The 20,716-nt window shown below is 40.6% G+C and overlaps 1 protein-coding gene across 1 annotated transcript in view; it reads right to left on the bottom strand.

Annotated features, from left to right (window-relative positions):
• The window catches only part of LOC122801244 (rootletin-like), a 2,937,720-nt gene that overhangs the window by 1,093,876 nt on the left and 1,823,128 nt on the right, over positions 1–20,716 (bottom strand). The window contains exon 18 of the mRNA XM_044070796.1: positions 17,192–17,698. Coding sequence (XP_043926731.1) covers positions 17,192–17,698 — 507 coding nt within the window. The remainder of the gene's footprint in view (positions 1–17,191; positions 17,699–20,716) is intronic.

Genomic DNA, 20,716 nt, shown 5'->3' with positions numbered 1-20,716 from the left:
GTTCACTGCTGCAGGGAAACTGATGTAACTGAGTCACATAGTGATAATGAAGATAGGTGTGTGGCGGCACAGGCGTGTTTGCCAGGGTCTATCGTTGGGCCACCAATTGACAGTACACAGCTGTCCACCCCATCCATGCATACAGTCATAATGCCAATACATCCATCACCAATGCCCATAGCTGAGGGACAGCGTACAGTTGGCATTGGCCAGGACAGCGTGGTATCCATGGCACATGCATCCCAACACAGCAGCCATACCCAGATGTCCGGAAGGGTATCACATAGGCAGATATCCAGGGGTTCTCGTAGGAGCACTGCTGCTCATCATGCCCCTGGCAGATATGCCACAGGTCTGACAATGTCACGCATGTTCCAGGCTGTCATGGAGGCACAGGCACATATGGAACGGTACACCAGACAGGGACTAAGGGCACAGAGGGCACATACTGCCATCATTGACAGTATCCGTGACCTAGCAGGGGCCATCCGTCATTACACCGAGGTCACTGATAGACATTGGGGAGACACATTAGATATCCTCCGCAATGTCATGTCCATGTGTCAGGACAGTGCGGGACGGTTGAGATGTTGATGTGGACATATGCCAGCAACATCAGCAGCTGGCAGTCACCGCGGATGTCCCTCAAGCCACAGCCACTCCCGTAGTGCCAGTACCAGCCCCAGCAATGTTGGGGGTGGGCTGTCCATAGAACGTCCTGGAAGATCACGTGCACGTGGCTCTGGACAGTCCTAGCTGGGACCTGTGTCCAGCGTAAATCCATCCACCTCTGGGGATAGTACCAAGTCTGGCTTAGTACCTGATAGTGTCAGTAGCACACCTGCTAGGCACAGGTACCATATCCATGGCCAGAGATGGTGATCTGTAAAGCCTCACAGGTACAGTCTGTGGCTGTCCCACAAATACCCATATATGGCAGCCACATGGTGGAACTGTGTGCATGCAGACACACACACATACTCCAGACACCTAGGGCTAACACATACCCACACACATTACAACAACATTGGCCCATTCCAGTATCCTTGCCCCTCACACACACACACATACATGTCAAGTGGATGGCTCACTGTAGGCCTCTGGCAAACCAATAACACACCCTGTGCATATGATGAAACCTGTGCCTTCTCCTGTCATCTGTAACATTGATGCAGGAACAGGCTACCATGGTGCTGATGCGCAGGGTGTCTATATAGCAGTATAGCAATGTTAGCATGTTGTCAGCAGTACAGTATAATGATATGCTTGAAGGTGTAGCTGAGCAGGCATGATGCATTAAAGCTATGATTGTCATTGTAGTGTTGTTTATACCAGTGTTGGTTCCAATTGTGTATTGTCTGGCCACGTGCCACTTGGCTGATGTGTGCAGTATTGGCACCATGTGTTAGAGAGTGGACAGTATGTGTGGGATGTGTGTAGCACAGATTTGCAGGTGTACAGTTGTGAACATGGTGGAGGTGCACTGTCTGCATGTACATGCATAGTGGACACATGGCCAGGGTGACATGCTCTGTATTACACAGTAACACTCCATAGTTTCTATTGGTGGCCAGTATGCATTGTACTACACACATTCCAGAACCTGACTACACATGTGTGTATGACATGGTTTGACACTATGCTGTGGGTGATACTGTTACTATCTGTCATTGTTTTGCATTCTGCTAGTATACATCACTTCCACCGCCTGACCATAACCAATCGTTATATAATGTCTTGACAACCGAAACACAGATGTAGGACACACAGCACCATTTGGATCCTTCAGGTACTATACTATGCCAGTAACCACTGGTATTCCCCTGAACCCATTACTGACACCACTCCTGTTTGGCATATAGCTCTATTAGGTACAAGCAATCACAGTAGGGATATGTCTGTCCATGTCTGGTAATGCATACTGTGGCCTATAATGCATTCTCGGTTTACTATCAAAATTTCGAACCGTACTCCGTCGACTGTACTATCGTCGAACACGGAAGTTCGAAAACGGTAATATTGATGTAAAAAAAACAATCTAGGAACGGGTTTTAACATGGGTCGAGGTAGGGTAAATGTTTATAGTTCGGAATAATACTGAATAGCTACCTCGACCCATGTTAAAACCCGTTCCTAGATTGTTTTTTTTACATCGATATTACCATTTTCGAACTTCTGTGTTTGACGATAGTACAGTCGATGGAGTGCGGTTCGAAATTTTGATAGTAAACCTGCAATCTCCAGATGACACGCACATCCTGCACAAGGGTATCATACAGACAGATGCCTGTTGTCAAACCCATGCTGAAAAGCTATAAGCCAAACTAAGCATAGTCATCCACCTTTACGGAACATATTATCCCCACACTACCACATAATAGCCAACAACATGATGAACAGGTACCGATGTGTACATGCAACCAAGTGTTACATCATCAGTCCTTTGTTAATCACATTTCCAAAGGTATTTTGAGATCCCTCGGTGGATCACATAAGCAATAAGGGGTCTGCATGCATATCCACAAAGTTTGTTCAACACCTGTTATAAATAGTCATCATTGACAGACTTTGCTGTGTTTAAACAGGTCTGACATATACCTCGGCCATAGACCCTCACACACACATTCCAATAGTAACCGTAATGACTTTGTGTGACACAGATGACCTAGGCCAGGGATCACTGCAGTGGCTGGCCTTGTCACAAGCATACAGATGTGACCTAAGGTCTGGGAAGCAGCAGCACAGTCTGGGAAGGATGACAGCTGTGTTCTTGTAGAAAGCAGGGTTCCCACACATGCAGTCATTGAGGTAACATGTACGTATATGTATTTGTCACACAGCTAGCTCACATCTGCAATACATACTGATATGTCATACAGTAGTAAAAGCAAAACCCACAACACATTGCCCAACAGTGTCACACACATACAGCACACACACTCACCAAGTGCAGGATTCAAACCCCTACTTAACTACTTCATGATACTAGAGGAGTACGCATTAACACGACACACTATAAATATTACTAGGAGTTCTCTTTTCCACAGGTATATTTGTAGGATTGTGACATCATCAGACTTGACATAGGTTAGTTTACCACTTTTGAGGTGTTTCACTGCTCTCCTAAAAGGTTGCTCCTTCCCAAGGAGACCACACACAAACACAAACACACACACACACAGTTGTCCAATGCAGGATTCAAACCCCTACCTAACTACTTCATGATACTAGTGGATTACGCATTAACACAATGCGGTATACATATTACTGGGAGTTCATTTTTCCACAGGTATATTTGTAGGATGGTGACATCATCAGACTTGACAAAGGTTGGTTTACCACTTTTGAGGTGTTTCACTGCTCTCCTAAAATGTTGCTCCTTCCCAAGGAAACCACACACAAACAGTTGTCCAGTGCAGGATTCAAACCTCTAACTAACTACTTCATGATACTAGTGGAGTATGCATTAACACAACACGCTATACATATTACTAGGAGCTCTCTTTTCCACAGGTATATTTGTAGGATGGTGACATCATCAGACTTGACAAAGGTTAGTTTACCACTTTTGAGGTGTTTCACTACTCTCCTAAAAGATTGCTCCTTCCCAACGAGAACACACACAGTTGTCCAGTGCAGGATTCAAAACCCTACCTAACTACTTCATGATACTAGTGGAGTAAACTACTTCATGATACTAGTGGAGTACGCATTAACACGACATGCTATACATATTATTGGGAGCTCTCTTTTCCACAGGTATAGTTGTAGGATGGTGACATCATCAGACTTGACAAAGGTTGGTTTACCACTTTTGAGGTGTTTCACTACTCTCCTAAAAGGTTGCTCCTTCCCAAGGAGAACACACACAGACACACACAGTTGTCCAGTGCAGGATTCAAACCCCTACCTAACTACTTCATGATACTAGTGGAGTACGCATTAACATGACATGCTATACATATTACTAGGAGCTCTTTTTTCCACAGGTATATTTGTAGGATGGTGACATCATCAGACTTGACAAAGGTTGGTTTACCACTTTTGAGGTGTTTCTCTACTCTCCTAAAAGGTTGCTCCTTCCCAAGGAGAACACACACAAACAAAGTTGTCCAGTGCAGGATTCAAACCCCTACCTAACTACTTCATGATACAACAGGAGTATGCATTAACACGACGCACTATACACATTACTGGGAATTATACTTTCCACAGGTATATTCATAGGATGGTGACATCATCAGACTATACAAAGTGGGTTACATTAGGTGACATTAGATGGGCTACATTGAAGGAATGTCTAAACAATTTGGGCATGTGATCATCAAAGGTGAGTTTACTATCTACCTGTGTCCCCAGGGCCATAATGATTTTCTCCGTACATGCTGGACTACTACCTATGTGGTAATTTGTGTGCACTTTATTTTACCCAAAGGGGATGACTATGCATTCTTTGCCATTCAGCTTGACGGCATTGTTTTGACACCAGGTATCTGTCTCTGTTAGATGCTTCTGGAGGATGTCTGTGTCAGCTGTACAGTTGATTATGAACCACAGTTACCATTCATCTGCAAAGCTGTTCAGTCATACACCTGCCATGCTTCCCTGTACCTCTGAGCAGTATCTACTGAACAGGTGGGGTCCCAGGACCAAGACCTGTGTGATGCCATTTGTGAGTGGCTTAGAGTTGGACATGGCACCCGCAACTATGAACATGAATGTTTGATCTGTAAGCCACTTGGCCACCCATCTTGTGACATAGCTGTTAATGTTCAAGCTGGTACACTTGTCCATAATGACAGAGTGGGGAAAGGTGTAGTAAGCCCTTAGTGAGGTCCAGGTGGGCTGTGTGGACTACTTTCACCTCCATCTATGTTCATGGTAACTGTTTTAAATAACTCAACTAGGTTTGTGAGACAGGCTCTGCCTTTAACAAGGAAAAGTTGTGCAGAGTCCAGTGTCTGGAGATCTCCAATGTCTCAGTGTATGGGTTCCATGACAATTGGCTCAATAGCTCTGTAGACCTGGCTGAGTAGACATATTGGGCAATGGTTTCCAGGTTCTGTTTTGGCACACCCTTTGTGGAGCTGGATGACTGCTAGTGTATGCCATTCTTTGGGTACATAGCCTGTGGTACAGCTGAGTCTGGATAGTGAATGTAGGTGAGTGTGTAGTTCCTTATGGGCCTAGTGTAAGACGTAGCCTGGGACACCATACAGTCACATTGATGCTATGTTCTTAGCTTTGGTGAGGGCTGTCTTTACCTGCATGTCCATGACGTCTGGGTCTCTGCATCCTTCTGTGATGGACACAGGCTCTTTTGGGGGTGATGGGGGGGTTTACACTGAACTTGTCCCCCTGGATGTGGGCAATGAAAGTTGGTTTGGTGTATTTCATTTCTTTTTTCAGTAGCTGACAGCATATTTGGAAGTTGACACCGACATGTCTGGTATAGTGACTGAAGGCTTTGTGGTTGTTATTCTTACATTCCTTGGCTATTTGTCTTTAGAAACTGTCCTTGGATTATTTTATGAGCGATCATTGTTTCTTCCTGATAATGATCTGTGATACCTTTCCTTTAGTGAAGTTGGATCTATCATGTGTTCATTTCCTCCTTCTCTTGTCTAGCTTATTTATGGACAACAAACACCTGCTTGTTGTCCTATTTTTGGAGGAGTGCATCTTGGTTTGGTTTGTGATTTCTCATTCCATGCATCCCTGTAGATGCTCATAGGATGCACTTGTAAATGTTTCTGCAGATTGCATACCATTATCCTATAGCAAGAGGTCTTTGGAACTTTCCACTTTGTTCTTGGGAAGTGTGCAGTTTGCTTTTGCAAATGTCTTCACAGTGGTTTCATTGACTGGGTGTGGGGGCAGGATGTGGATGTCCAGTGTGATTACTTCATTATCTGATATTCCCAGCGAGGGGTTTATCTCTGTTGTGGGACACTGGTACCCCATGTTGGTGATGATCATGTCCAGTATGTTGTCACCTGTAGTGGGTGTGCTGACCAGCTGTTCCAGGGTATTAGAGTTTCTTAACTGTAGGACACATTGGGCAAAGGACATTGTATACGAGTAATTCACACACTCAATGTTTGGGTAGTTGTAATCTCCTCATATAATGGTGTTTGATAGGACCTTTATATTTGCCATTGTTCTCCAGAATACTGAGTGAGGTTCCTGAGACAAGGTACATGATCTGTAGCAGGCTACAATCTGATGGGCAGCTTTGCCCAATGTTAGTTGCACTTGCATGGTCTCCAAGGCCTCATGCTGTGCCAGTAACCTGAAGGTGTGGATATCCATAAGGTAAATGGCTACACCCCTTCCTTTTGTATTTCACTCATGGTTTTGCGTCCAAAGGTCAGAGTGATTGTGAGTGTTTTACATGGATCATATCCAGCAGCTCTATGTCTGACATTCCTTTGTATGTTAGGCAGTGAACACCTCTGTGTATGCGATATGCAAGGGAGTACGGATGGAGCATTTTGCAATGGTCTGTGTATGGCATGTATTTCAGGCCACTAATGCTCTTTGTGAGGTATTGCTGATGGCTTTCCAGTTGTTGTAGTTGTCTTGTGAGGTACATAGCAACAGTGGCGTTGTACTCTTTTATAGTTCTAGTGAGTGGTGAGTAGAGGGGAACACTGTCCTCTTTTATTCTGCATGAGACACTTTTTGTGATGAGGTGTGCCACATAAGAGGGTTTCCTGACTACTGTGGGAATGTGCTTATCACAGTTGTATCCACTGTCCACCTGTGACTCAGGGTCTCTTGTCACACTTACAGTGTGAGGTATACTACCACCTATGTTGTAGTTCTTGGCTACAGAGATTTTAACAAAGGTGATGATAATGCACCTTTTGGCATTGCGCTACAGCCCATGGCTTGGACAACAGCCATCTGTTTCAGTGAGGCCCTTTTGTATGATGTCCACATCTTTAGTGTTTACAATGATGGCTCCTAGTTTGCAGTCCTCTGGAAACTTCAGTAGCCACAGACCTTTCATGTTAATGTTTACTTCAGGGAAGTAGATACTACACACCCTGAGAAGTTATCTAGTCCCATGGCTGCTGTGATACTGGCTTCGTAGAGTGTTTTTTACCTGTGCAGCCATGATGACAGCAACTTTGCAGTCTTCCATTATAGACATATGCTCTTTCATGGGTGAGAGGGGGGTAAAATTAACTCTGATCCTATCTGCCAGGATGTAGCCAATATCAGTTGGCTCTGTACATTTAGTGCCATTGAGCTGTAACTCAGAACAGATCTGAGTGTAACCATGACTTGGACCTGTCTGTTGGGCAAAGATCTCCTGCGTAGACAGTATGCAACAGAGTACAGCTTGGGTTACATTCATTCTTGTTGCATGGAGCAACTGTGTGAGGCCAGTAATCCTCTTGTTAAGGTACTTCATTGGTCTTTCTAGCTGCTGAACCTGCCTAGTCAGATTAATTGCAAGTGTGCTGTGGTACTCTCTGACAGGTCTGATGACTGCTAAGTAGTGGCAACCTCCTTTGACCTACATGCACAGACCTTGGCAGTTTGTGTGTACACATAGCAGGATTTTCAGACCACTTTGTGAATGTGTTTCTAGAAGTAGAGATGACTATACACATTTGCTCATAGATCCCTTATTATCACATCCATATTTAGCCTGTGTGTGTGAGCATGCCCAGTACGACCTTTCAGTGTGATACTGAATGAAATCCACTACATTTGTTGGAGTATGTGAGCACACACAGTATACACATTTATACTATATGCGTATGGTAAATCAAGGTGTATTTCTACAGCAGGGCTCACCTTTGTGTCATAGATCAACAGGGCTCATGCTGTGCCTGCAGGGCTTCCATGAGACACTTTGCATAAACTTATCAACATTTCTACATACAGGGGGGACAGCTATTCTTTGTACATTTCTACCCGTGGGCACACCAGATTGTTACTGTGGGTGTACATAGGATGTGGGTTTCACCTGACACTTATACACATTTGCTGTGCCTGCACTGCTATGTACAGGACACCATTACAGTCTGTACTGTTGCCTATCATACTGGCTTGAGGCATACTACTGTACTACAGATCTTAGCGTCCATTGTCACATATATTAGCTTGCAACTTCATAGCCTGCACAACCCACATCACAACGCCTGGCCTGATGTTCTCTGTCTGCATAGGCGTGTGGGTGAGGTTACCCATTTGCCTCATTAGGGGCATGATACAGTATTGCTTTGTGTTTGCATTAGTGTACAATTGTCCTGCTATGTCTGTGCCACTGTAATGCAATCATGGCTTAGTGGTTCAGTACTGTGACTATAGTGCACAGTATCCTGGGTTCAAGCCCTGTCACTGCTTTTTATTTTCATGCTGGCCAGACCAGACTGCTTAAGGAACAGTAAAGCAGTTATGAGCATGTTTAACTGACTTTGCTCAACTTTGCCTGACCTTGGCCAACATTCCACGAGCAATTTTGTTTACATATACTAGATATTGGTAAAAGCTGCTTAGCATTGCTTTATATTGCTTAAAACATGGCAATCATGCCTCAGGTGGTGCTGCAGGGCTGCCTATGTCAGATGCACATACTACACTCCCTATACATGTTTGGAAACAGGTAGTGTCAAGTTAGGCATCCCTTTTATTTTATGTGTGAGTCAGAGAGAGGTATCATTTCCAGGGTTCCTACTGAGCCAGTGTATGTGCTATGCGTTGCCTCTTTGCCAAGGCCAATGCATACTGAGCATGCCTCCTTTTGCCTACTGGGGCAGGCTCAGGTTGTTCCTCCTCCGAGTCACGCTGTGCCTGTGCAGGCCTTGGCAATGGTAGGGGGCTGTCTGGCCCTGCCCCATGCTGTTCCTGCTGCAGCTGTTTTCACAGGATCATATTGTGTAGCATGGCACATACCATGACAATTTGGGTACATGTAGTTGATGAGTACTGCAAGGCTCCACCAGATGTGTCCAGGCACCGGAACCGTGACTTGAGCATCCCAAACACACGCTCGATTACATTTCGTGTTTGTGCGTGTGCCTCATTATGGAGTTCTTTGTTCAGGTGTGTCTGCATTTCTGATGGGTGTCATCAGCCACGGCTCCAGTGCGTATCCAGCATCCCCCACTAGGTGACCATCAGGGATGTCCCCATTGGCAAATGTCTGGCACAGCTGCGTCAGATGCCACATATGGGAATCGTGGTAGCTTCCAGGACAGCCAGCACACACATTCAGTATTATGCCCTGGGCATCGCACACGACCTGGCAGTTGATGGAGTGGAAGCCCTTGCGGTTGATGTAGGCCCTACCTCACTCACCGGCTGGTGCTTTGATGTGTATGTGCATGCAGTCTGTTGCACCCTCTACCTCAGGGTATTCCGTTATTTGCTGGAAGAGACGCATATTGCTGGCCAATACCTCATGGGAATTGGGGAAATATACATGATCACTGACATGGCATTCAGGAAATGATGCAGTACCCTGGATGCTGATGCCTGTGAAATCCCCATCATATCACCAGTTGGTCTCTGGATGGTACCTGTTGCTAGTATTCTTAGGCCAACACATACCTTTGCTTCCACTGGGATGGGTTCCCCTCTGTTGGTTCTGTGTGTGAAGCGTGGCCTGCACAGCTCGACAATTTGCTGCAGGAGCTCTCTGTCCACTCTATAGCACTCCACTATCTCCAGCTCATGTAGCCTCTGGTAGATTACCCTGGGTCTGTACACTCTTCTCCGTCTCCTCACTGTGGGTTGCTCAGCAGCATTCACAATGGCACCACCCTCAGCATCTTGCACATGTTGCCTTATAACAGCAATGGCAGCCCCTAACATTTTTATGTCTCAGTTTAAGCTTTTTAAGTTTTCACTTCAGTGCTGGGCTGGGCTGGGCTACTGTACTGCCTGTGTAATTGGCTGATTCTGATTGATTTCACCTGGCAGCTCTGCTAGTTCTCCTTGGTTAACTTCCTACTACTTATTTTCCTTCCTTTTCCCTTTCTGTTTCCACAGAAACAAGCGCACACGAGCGCACATGTGCGCACACAGGCTTACACAAGCTTACACAGGCTTAGGCGGGTGCACATTTGTGTAAACAAGCTTAGACGGCCTAACACAGGCTTACACGGGCGCACAGCCGTGCACACAGGCTTAGACGGGTTTACATGAGCGCACACAGTGTAAGCAGCTTTACAAGAAACTTTTGTGATAGCCATGGCGTACACCTTCAGTTTCTGGGTTTCAGTTTAGACAACTGTAGACACATTTCTCCTAGTCCTGAGTAACTCACAGCAAACACATGCCACTCTGCTCCAATAAGCTTACAGTCTTTTTGATACATACCCCTTCATGATGTCACCCATCTTCTACTCTGTTCCTCCCCTTATCCTACTCTTACACTCTAGGGACATGGTTCACATAGCAGGAAATATTGGGATTCACTATCCTTATCCTCATTTGCATTGGATTGCCTACTAATGCTTGGTTACATCTCTCACACTGAGCTTCCCCCCCTTAGCAACCACAACTCAGTAGCCATGTTGTCTTCTGCCTGCCATTCACTTGCATGGCAGATGAATATTTTGAATTAAATCATATTTGTGGCTTTTAATTTCTTGATTTTCTGATTTTTTTAGTGCGCCGCACGTTTGCGCTACGCTTAAACATCGGAGAACGAGGAAAAAAAAATTACTTGTTATTATTTTGCAACACATAAAAATGCCAATGGCCATATATTTGCCCATTGGCGTGCTTCATCAACTGGATGCATCCTTTATTTGGAGCTCTCATGGCTCCGTTTTACTATTTGCAGAACGGTACTCAGTTGCCAACCGAGTACATTTCTGCAAATAACACTACTCTTACTCGGACAGGTTAGTGTTTCCTGGATCGCAAATTTACCTCATTTGCATAGCTTTTAGCAGCAAATGAGGTAATTTGCATAAACTAACCCACACACAGGAAAGCATCTTCTAATATTCAAACAATATAAAATCATGTTTAGAGACTTAAGCAGAGACTGTTAATTTAAATCAATCACTTACAGAAGCTGAAAGAGCCATAGTAGTTATTGCCTTTACTGATGGAGGATATGCTTGGAGACAAATCTTAGACTGTATTATACTCTCAGCAAGGAGTCTGAAAATTCTATTTTAAACTTACAAAAAAAAACAGAAACTGTAAAGGCAAAGTACTATCTTTAGCCAAAAGCAGGTAGTTTTGATTTCAAATGTTAGATGTATTTTCTGAGCATTTTTTTTGCCTGGTTGAATGTTTTATTTTCATATCCATGTGCAGTTTTGTCTGTTTGCATGTTTGTTTAACACGAAAATGTTTCAACTTATTTATTTCAAGGAAAGAACCTTATTGTTTAAACTTGAATGCTTGTCAGTGACATCTTATTTAATAGCTTACGGGTTTATGCATTTTGATTGTGTCCACCCTGTTAAGGGTACCTGTTCTGAGCTAATTGCTGAAGGTTGGATTATTTTAAGTGTAAATAGTATGGGCTGTTCTTGTACTATTTTAAGTGTAAATAGTATGGGCTGTTCTTGTACTATTAGTTTTTACTAAGTGATGATAAAGATACTTAAAAGCTTACGATAGGGTGTAGGTGCTAAAGAACTGCCATTTACAACCATTTAGAAAAAACTGTGTGCGAGCGCACCCATGTGCACGCATGTATGTGTGTGTGTGTGTGTGTGTGTGTGTGTGTGTGTGTGTGTGTGTGTGTGTGTGTGTGTGTGTGTGTGTCTACAAAATCAGGAATGTGAATCAAAGAACACATGAATTTATGCATGCTCCTAAAAATGGGTGTAGGGGGACCATGGTTTGAAAACAGCCCAGAAGTATACTTAATCTGCCATTGGCCAGATATATTTACTATGAATGTAGGTTTCAATGCAGTTTTAATGAATGTGAGTTTCAAGGACAGAAAAGTTTACTGTTGCTCATGCTAAGTCTGTTTTCATTGTGAGACTTATTCTTTTGTTTAGCAAATGGCTATCAGTGTTTGTGCTATAAAATTTGAAACAAAATGTTTAAATTAAGTTCAAATATCTGTAATCATTGCAGAAGTAAAGAAAAAAACTAGTATGCACACTGATAGGTTTGAACAGTATTTTTTCATAATGGGGCAAGACGGGTGGTCAAGTAATGGGACACTGGAATGGCTGCTAGGCCTGGATGCTGGGGATTGGCCCTGATCCATTACCCTGTGTAGGGCCCCATTTGACCATGATCTGGCTCTGCATGTACCAAACACACTTAAGGCCAACTACTCTTTGTATATTAACTCAGACAAGCTGTAGGACTCAAAATTCATACTGCTGGTTCCATCAGGTCATATTAAAAATTAATGGTAGTTGTGCATGAGTAGGGTTGCCAGCTGTCCTTTTTTTTGACCGGACTGTCTATTTTTCTGACAAATTGTCCAGTTACAAATTTCATTCAAAACCGGACAGGTGAAGTCTGGGTTTTGTGCCACTGCCATGGTCTCAAGCATTTCTCCCACTCCATCTTACTCTGCGAATCAGAAGTTGCTGAGTATTATACAAATCCAGGAGGTTCTACCACAATGCACGTACTCATGTCAGGCCCCTCTAAGTGAAGGGCAGAAGCCAATGGTCAGCCTCATTGTAAACAGTCCAATCACATTTTGCAAAGCGTCCTATTACCACGTCACGTCCGTTCCGTCTAGCCGGCAAGAAGAGAGAAAAAAAAGCTAGTGTGAGTGGTGAGGGGATACTGTATGAATGAATCTCAGTCTGGGGTATCTCTGTTCTTACTAAAAGGGTTGTAAAATTGCCTTAGGTAAATGAAGCATCATGCCTTTTGACTTCAGGAGGTAAGCAGTGTCTGCATATTATCTACATATTTTACCATTTTGTTTTTGTACTACTTTTACCTTTACTTTTAGTACAAAATAGAGTGGTGAGGTCGAGTTTTATTTTAATTATAGGGAATGCAAGAGTGGGGTTAGTATTATGTGGCAAAAGTTCAAAGCATGCAGATAACTTATTTCGTTATTTAGTTTTATTCCTTTAAAACAATGACACACTGCAGGCTGTTTTGCATTTTTCTGGAGAGTTGCAAATATTTGCTAATGCCAAATAGATTGGGCATTTCATTTAGCTTAATATATTATTTTGGGAGTCTGTTTATATTACCTGGAATTAAAACCCTCGATTATTGTCATTCTTAAGTGGTAACCTGTATAATGACAGTACATTAATTTTGGTTGGATCTCCTTGCACATCACATAGACAGATCAGGAATGCCAACTGCTTCAGTTTTGTTTTTAATTGATTTATCAAAGAGTGCAACAAATCGAGGAGCATAGTGGTAGTTAGGGAGCTCCGGTTTCCTCCCACATCCCAAAGACATGATGTAGGTGGATTGGACAGACTAAATTGGCCCTAGGTGTGAGTGCATGCGTGTGTGTGCCTTCTGTGGAAGGTTGGGCATCAGGGTGGCAACTCGACACCGTAAAACTCCACTGCCAATCATGAGCGGACGGTTATCTCCTGTTGTGACCCCTAACCGGGAAAAGCCGAAAGAGGAAGAAGAGTGGCACTTAAATGAAACAGTGCATTGTACAGTGCCATCTACATTTATTATTTGGTGGTATGTGGTGGGCACTGGGAAATTGTCTTCCATTAAGATAGCTTTCACTTTCCCAGGTTTACATAGTAGTTTCTCTGTTTGATAGCCCATGTGTAGGGTTCACAAAGTCAGGTAGTGGTGGTGATGGGTACTAGTTTGCCTTCAGGGATAGTGGTGCACTCTGCTGTCTGCACTGCTGTTCTCCAAAGGACTATCTGAGCAACATTTGTTTTGTTGTATCTATTATGTTGTCTATATGACTGCTGATTATTTGATTGCTCTGAATATCTGGCACTGGTGAAGCTTACACTTTGCATCTTGATCACTGTTTTTAACTACAGTCACAATCCAGGGCATTAAAGAAGCAATTTTTATATAACTGCAGAAGCCGTAATGGGAAATGTGCATTTGTTTGTGCTCAGTCTGAAGTCATAATTGCAAGCTGTCACATATTTGCACCATCAGTTGTCTTTCTGAACTCCTGAGTTTATTATTTAGTTGTAAGTTAACAGTTCCAAACAGTGCTTTGAGATTTCTGATTTTGCACTTGGCTTGTAGGATTGGGACTTGTATACTGTCACCAGTACAAGGTAATTTATTCACATGAGTGAGCTCTGCCTAAGGTGCCACAGCATAAAATAATATGCACACTTTATTAACTTTACCATATTTTACATTGGTTACAGAACAAACTCTTATTCTATTTCTGGTTTATTCTAGTAAAACAAACCAGTCCTGGAATTAGGTGCTTCTCAAGAAAAAAATGTCCACAATGTATTGAAAAACAAGAGAAGTACTCCACGGCTTAGCGGCAACTCTTTATTGTAGAAAAACAAATTAAAACAGTAAGCGCTTTCATGAACGTTTCTTCAGACTTTATACCACACATATCCTCACTACATTTAAATACTATTCTTTGTACTCATCAGCCAATCTCCACAAGCAAACTATTAAGCAATCAATTGAATTAATTGCAAATCAATTATGTCTTTAACTATTATATGGGCATGTGTCTAATGGAAGCTCTTGCAGCCTTATATAGCAAAAAACTTCTTTTACATAAGTAAATATTCTAAACATCTAAAAGTGTTCCAATACTATTTCAATATATATTCTTTTATAACATTACATTGAAAATATATTATGTTTCATACTAAAATACATGTATTTTAAAATTAATAATGTGAAAAATATGTATGTCATATGAATTTCATATTTATAAATAACTAATGATAAAACTATGAAATAAATAATTAATTAATTCCATTAGTATAAATAAATATAAATATGTGAAAATACATATAAGAACTGCATGAAATGTACATTCTATGAATTCTATATATAAAAAAAACTATACTCACAAAATCCCTATCTATAAATATAATATAAAATTGTATTATAAAACTACATTCCAAGACATATATACTCATCCTCTTATTTACATTTGTGTATACAAAGAAAAGAATATATATACATGTAAAAATGCATGTATTGAAATTGGGCTCCTCAGATGTATATGTATATATATGCAAAAACCATTTCTTAAAAATACATATAAAAATAAAAACATTTAAGAAAACATTATACATTATATAGTGCAACATAATATGAAAATAATGAAAAATAATGAAAATTGTAAAAAGACATATATGTATATGCACATATCTGCACAACATAAATAATCAAGTTGTATTCCATAAATAACACCTAAGAATAATTCAATGTTTATATGGCTTTGCTACTAAAAAGGGCTTTAGTGAACTTTTCTCATTTAAGCCATGTCCTCTACTGGCTTGTAACCTAATTATCCATTTATTTTCTCTTTCTTCTGTGTAATTTCTAATGTTACCCAACCTTTCTGTTGTCAAAATCACTTCCAATGCCATAAACTTAAAACTATGTCTAGACCCTACTGTAATAATGTGTTTAGCCAGAGCATTGTTTTCATTTTCTTTATTTATGGCATATACATGTTCTCTAACCCTTTCTCTTAGAGTCCTGTTTGTCTTTCCCACATAAAATGATGCACACTGTTGACATTGAGCTAGGTAGATCAAGTCTCTAGATCTACAATCAGCATATCTGTCAAATGTGAACTTTCTTCCATTGTCAGTGTGTACAAACTCATTCCCATTAAGCATGTAGCTGCATTGGTTACAATGTCGACATGCAAAAGTACCCTTCCTTTGTGAATATACCAACTCTTTTCTATTGTCTTCATAGCAAAGTAATCTTTTCAGAGACTTCATATTCTTATATGTAACATTTGGTCTATCTCCTGCTAATTCTCTTATTTTATCATCTACCATTAGCATTCTCCAATTATTATTTATAATCTCTTTTATTCTACTATTTTTGTTTGTGTATGGTATAATTAACCTACTTGTTGTGCTTTTAGATTCTTTCTTACTAACCATTCGTTCACTTCTATTACTTCTAAACAAAAAGGGTTTCCCTTTATCCTTTCTATATCCGATGTTCTCTGAGATAATGGTATTTACATCTTGTCTGTCATAACCTCTCTCCATAAAGCTGTTTCTCAACATATTTTGTTGTTCATCATGCCTATTATCATCAGTCACTAACTTGGATATCCTCAGGGATTGACTTTTCACTATGTTGGGGTAAATATGTCTTGGATGCATACTATTGTGGTGTAATAAATTATTCCTCCAACAAGACTTCCTATATAGATCTGTACTTATTTCTTTACCCTCCTTTTTAATGTATACATCTAAAAACTCTATTTGATTAGATGAAAAGGTATATTCAAACCTTAAAAAATCTGTCGCCATTTATATATAAAATGAAGTCATTTAGTTGTTCCACAGTACCATTCCAAATAAGGAAAACGTCATCCATAAACGCTACAATTTTTATATTTTCCTTGAACGGAGCATCTCTTAATACATATGTGCCCTCCCAGTATGCCATAACTAAATTCAAGATAGGAGTTTGCACATGGTGTCCCCATTGCTACACCTTTCTTTTGTAGAAAATATTTGTTTTCATATACAAAAACATTATTCTCCAAAATTATCTCCAGTAACATCATATATCTCATTGTGAGATCTCTGGGGACATTTTTTTCTATCAGTAAGAGCCTAACATATTCCATGCCCACCTGGTTAGGTATGCACGTGAAAAGTGAGGCTACATCCAAGGTTACTAGAATGTCATCTTCCTTATTGTTTTTGGAATGGATATAGTCAGCATAACTATATAAAAAATCTTCTGTATCTTTTATTATGGAACTAATTTCATTTACTACTGGTCTAAACTTTTTCTCTAAATAAATGGATAATGGTTCTGTGTACCAACCCTTTCCAGGAACTATAGGTCTAAAAGGGGGGTTTGTCAAATTTTTGTGTATTTTTGGTAACCCCCTGAAACTGGGGATTACTGTTTTTTTAACCAAAAAATATGCATACAGTTCATTATCTATAACATTACAAAGAAATAAATCATATAACATCTCATGTATACTTTTAATTATCTTATCTAATGACACGTTATTTAAAACTTGATATGTATCAATTTCCCCTAACAAATTATTCATTTCATCTGTATACATACATCTATCTAATACTACAACAGAGCCTCCCTTGTCTGCTTGTCTTATGACTATTTCCTTATTAACTTGTAACTTTTTTAAGGCTTCATTCTCACTATGACTTAAATTATAGAACTCAGGTTTTTCATTCACTTTCATATAATACTCTAAAAGATCCCTTTCACATGCTTTTTCAAAAGCTTTTAGTATTGAATTTGCTTGTGGTACAAAAACAGAAGGTTTTCTGAAAACATTCTCTACAGTTCTTTCATCATTCTCAAACATTAACTTCAAACCCAAATTTCTTACAAACATCTTAATATCAATTATAATGTCAGTAAAATCAGCATGTCTTGAAGGTATAAAAGATAAACCTTTGTCTAATAACGCTTTCTCATAATCAGTCAAAGCGTACCTGGAAATGTTTATGGTTAATCCTTCTGTATTGGACGTAGAACTTTCCTCTGGAATTCGCGTGTGTCTTCTAAGTTCTTCCTTTTCTTCACGTTGTTCGTTGGTGACCAAGTCCGTCGTTCGACTTGCCTTATTGGGAATGGAAAAGAATGTTCATCTTCTGCTGTAAGTAAAGCGTCTTCTACAAAGGAGACACATCCGTTATTCGTAACTCTCTTCTCTTTTATTCCCTCTTGTATATTACGTTGATGAACCTTCGTTCCCTCTTGTGCCTCTCTTCGGTCAGCATTCGCCTCTCCCTTCTCCAGATTCACCACCACAGATCCCTTCACTGTACTGGAGTTTCTCGTTTCACCATGCGACAAGGTGCTTCCCATCGACGTCATCGCGTTGAGCGTGTGTTGCATGTGAACAACGGAGCCCTCTGGTGTATTATGGTGATGATTGCTCTGACTGTTACGTGAAGCATTGTTAGATGTAGCCTGGGCATAAGTGGCTTGAGCATTGATGTTTCCTTTTTGCGTTGTGGGTTTCCTGGTGATATTGTCACCCATCACAAAATCTCTCGGCCAAGAAAAGACTTGTCCTCTCATAAAATTTCAATACATGCATTTTTACATGTATATATATTCTTTTCTTTGTATACACAAATGTAAATAAGAGGATGAGTATATATGTCTTGGAATGTAGTTTTATAATACAATTTTATATTATATTTATAGATAGGGATTTTGTGAGTATAGTTTTTTTTATATATAGAATTCATAGAATGTACATTTCATGCAGTTCTTATATGTATTTTCACATATGCGCTTATATTTATTTATACTAATGGAATTAATTAATTATTTATTTCATAGTTTTATCATTAGTTATTTATAAATATGAAATTCATATGACATACATATTTTTCACATTATTAATTTTAAAATACATGTATTTTTAGTATGAAACATAATATATTTTCAATGTAATGTTATAAAAGAATATATATTGAAATAGTATTGGAACACTTTTAGATGTTTAGAATATTTACTTATGTAAAAGAAGTTTTTTGCTATATAAGGCTGCAAGAGCTTCCATTAGACACATGCCCATATAATAGTTAAAGACATAATTGATTTGCAATTAATTCAATTGATTGCTTAATAGTTTGCTTGTGGAGTTTGGCTGATGAGTACTATTTCTGGTTTATGCTTTTGATTTGGCCTTGTATTTGCTTCTGATCTCTTTGGGTGCCAGATAGTACATCTCAGTGTCATCCCAGTCTGAGGTTTACTAGATTGTGTTACTCAGTCTGTACTGGAACATCAATTACTGCTAAGGGGAATGTTTACTTTTTGCCTGTATAACTAACTTTAAACTACTCCTGTGGGAAACGTTGTTTCATCTGGGTATTCTTGTGAGTCACCCTGAAGGCTGCTACACAGGGTTTTAGGCTTTATTTAGCATCCTGTTTTTCTCCTGTACTATGCTGTTGAAGCCAATTATGCCACTGTGATGTTGTTTTCCATACTGAATGCATTTTTACCAGCACAGTTCTGTTGAGTGTCTTTGTAGTAGGCTTTTTTTAATACACTGAAAGGAGTACACTTGCTGAATGTTATGTACGTGTTTATATTACTGTATACTGATTGTTCTGACACGTTTGTACCAGCACATCTGTAGTTTCACTTTCTGTGTACTAATCACCTTAGATACTGTGCTAGGAGTACAATTGTTGAATGTTAATGCATACCTATCTCACTGTACAGTATTCTAGTGTCTGCTGCTCATCTTTATCCTCATCTGTCCAAAGCCATATACAATTTGCTTCTCACATTACTCTTTCCAGTTAACTTCCCCATTACCTTACTGTTATCACCTATAAATCCCCCTGTTATCCTCAGACTGCATTTCTCCCTCCAGAGGTTTCATACCAGCACTTGCTTCCCCCCCACCCTGAACACACACTAGGCCCTCCAATTACTCCTTGTCCCTATCTCTTCATACTCCTGTCTACTGCAACCCTCACCTGCAGCCACTCTCTCATGCTACAGTGTGTTACCCCCCCAAGGATTTATGCATTTATATCACGTTATCGAAAGATGAAAATAGCGAACGCTATTTCATCAGCCCCAAAACATCTAAACATGAAAATATCAAACATTCAGAACAGCGAATTTTTTCCCATGGAAAAAATGCGCTGCTCCGAAACACATACACACAACACAAGCACATCAAACAAACAGCAACCACACACATAACTTAAATTCCTACAACATACACTACTATCTACCCACTTACCTTAACCCAAACCCTAACCCTAAGGTCTGTCACTATCGCACACTCACCTAACCCACGCCCTAACCCTAACTCACTTAAACCACACATGCCTAACCTGCGCCCTAACCCTAACTCACTTAACCCACCCCTAACCCAAACAATTGCACACTTACCTAAACCCAACCCGTAACTTTCCACCACAGCTCTAAGAATAGCGAAGCCACAGAAACGGCCAACTGAATTCTTTCCCGGGGAAAGAATTCGCTGTTCTGCAGCTTCGCTATTCTTAGCATTCGCTGAATAGTGTTCGATATCAGAACATTAGAAGTTTTAATACTTCGATGTTCTGATATAGACCTGGAGTTATTGCTTGTGACATAAATAGGCCATGTTGATGAGACACAAATGTGTCTCAGAGGGTCCCCATGCACTGGAACAAGCTTCCCATCCATGTGAAGCAGAGTCCATCCCTAGCCCTATTTAAGCATAACTTTGACCAACAGGTGGGAAATTGGAAATCATCCCTGTTGCCATCTATCCATTTTTTTTTCTGGACTATCCACAAATCAAATCAGTTCTCTACTAGTCAGGAAAACACTGTAAAAACTCCAGTATTTTGTTTCACAAAAGGAAACAGACTATCAGTGTTTGTTAAATTGGCTGATTTACTATGCTTTTTTTACAGAAAAGCATAGTAAATCGGCTGAAAGCAGACAACCGGAACAGAAAAAGAGGGCGTTCCCATCAGCTGATGTCGTTGTGACATCACACAATGGGTGCAGCATGGATAGGAGAGGGGGTGGGAATGGGTGGAGTTATGGGTGATGCGAAGGGCGTGACCTTAGTCCGGTTTTAGCCACAAAGAAAGGTTGCAATCCTATA

This window comes from Protopterus annectens, chromosome 4.part1, assembly GCF_019279795.1.
Source record: "Protopterus annectens isolate FY-2018-M chromosome 4.part1, PAN1.0, whole genome shotgun sequence".
In the NCBI taxonomy this organism is placed as follows: domain Eukaryota; kingdom Metazoa; phylum Chordata; order Ceratodontiformes; family Protopteridae; genus Protopterus; species Protopterus annectens.
The sequence above is the reverse complement of the archived record's forward strand: the minus strand, read 5'-3'. Positions and strand labels throughout refer to the sequence as shown.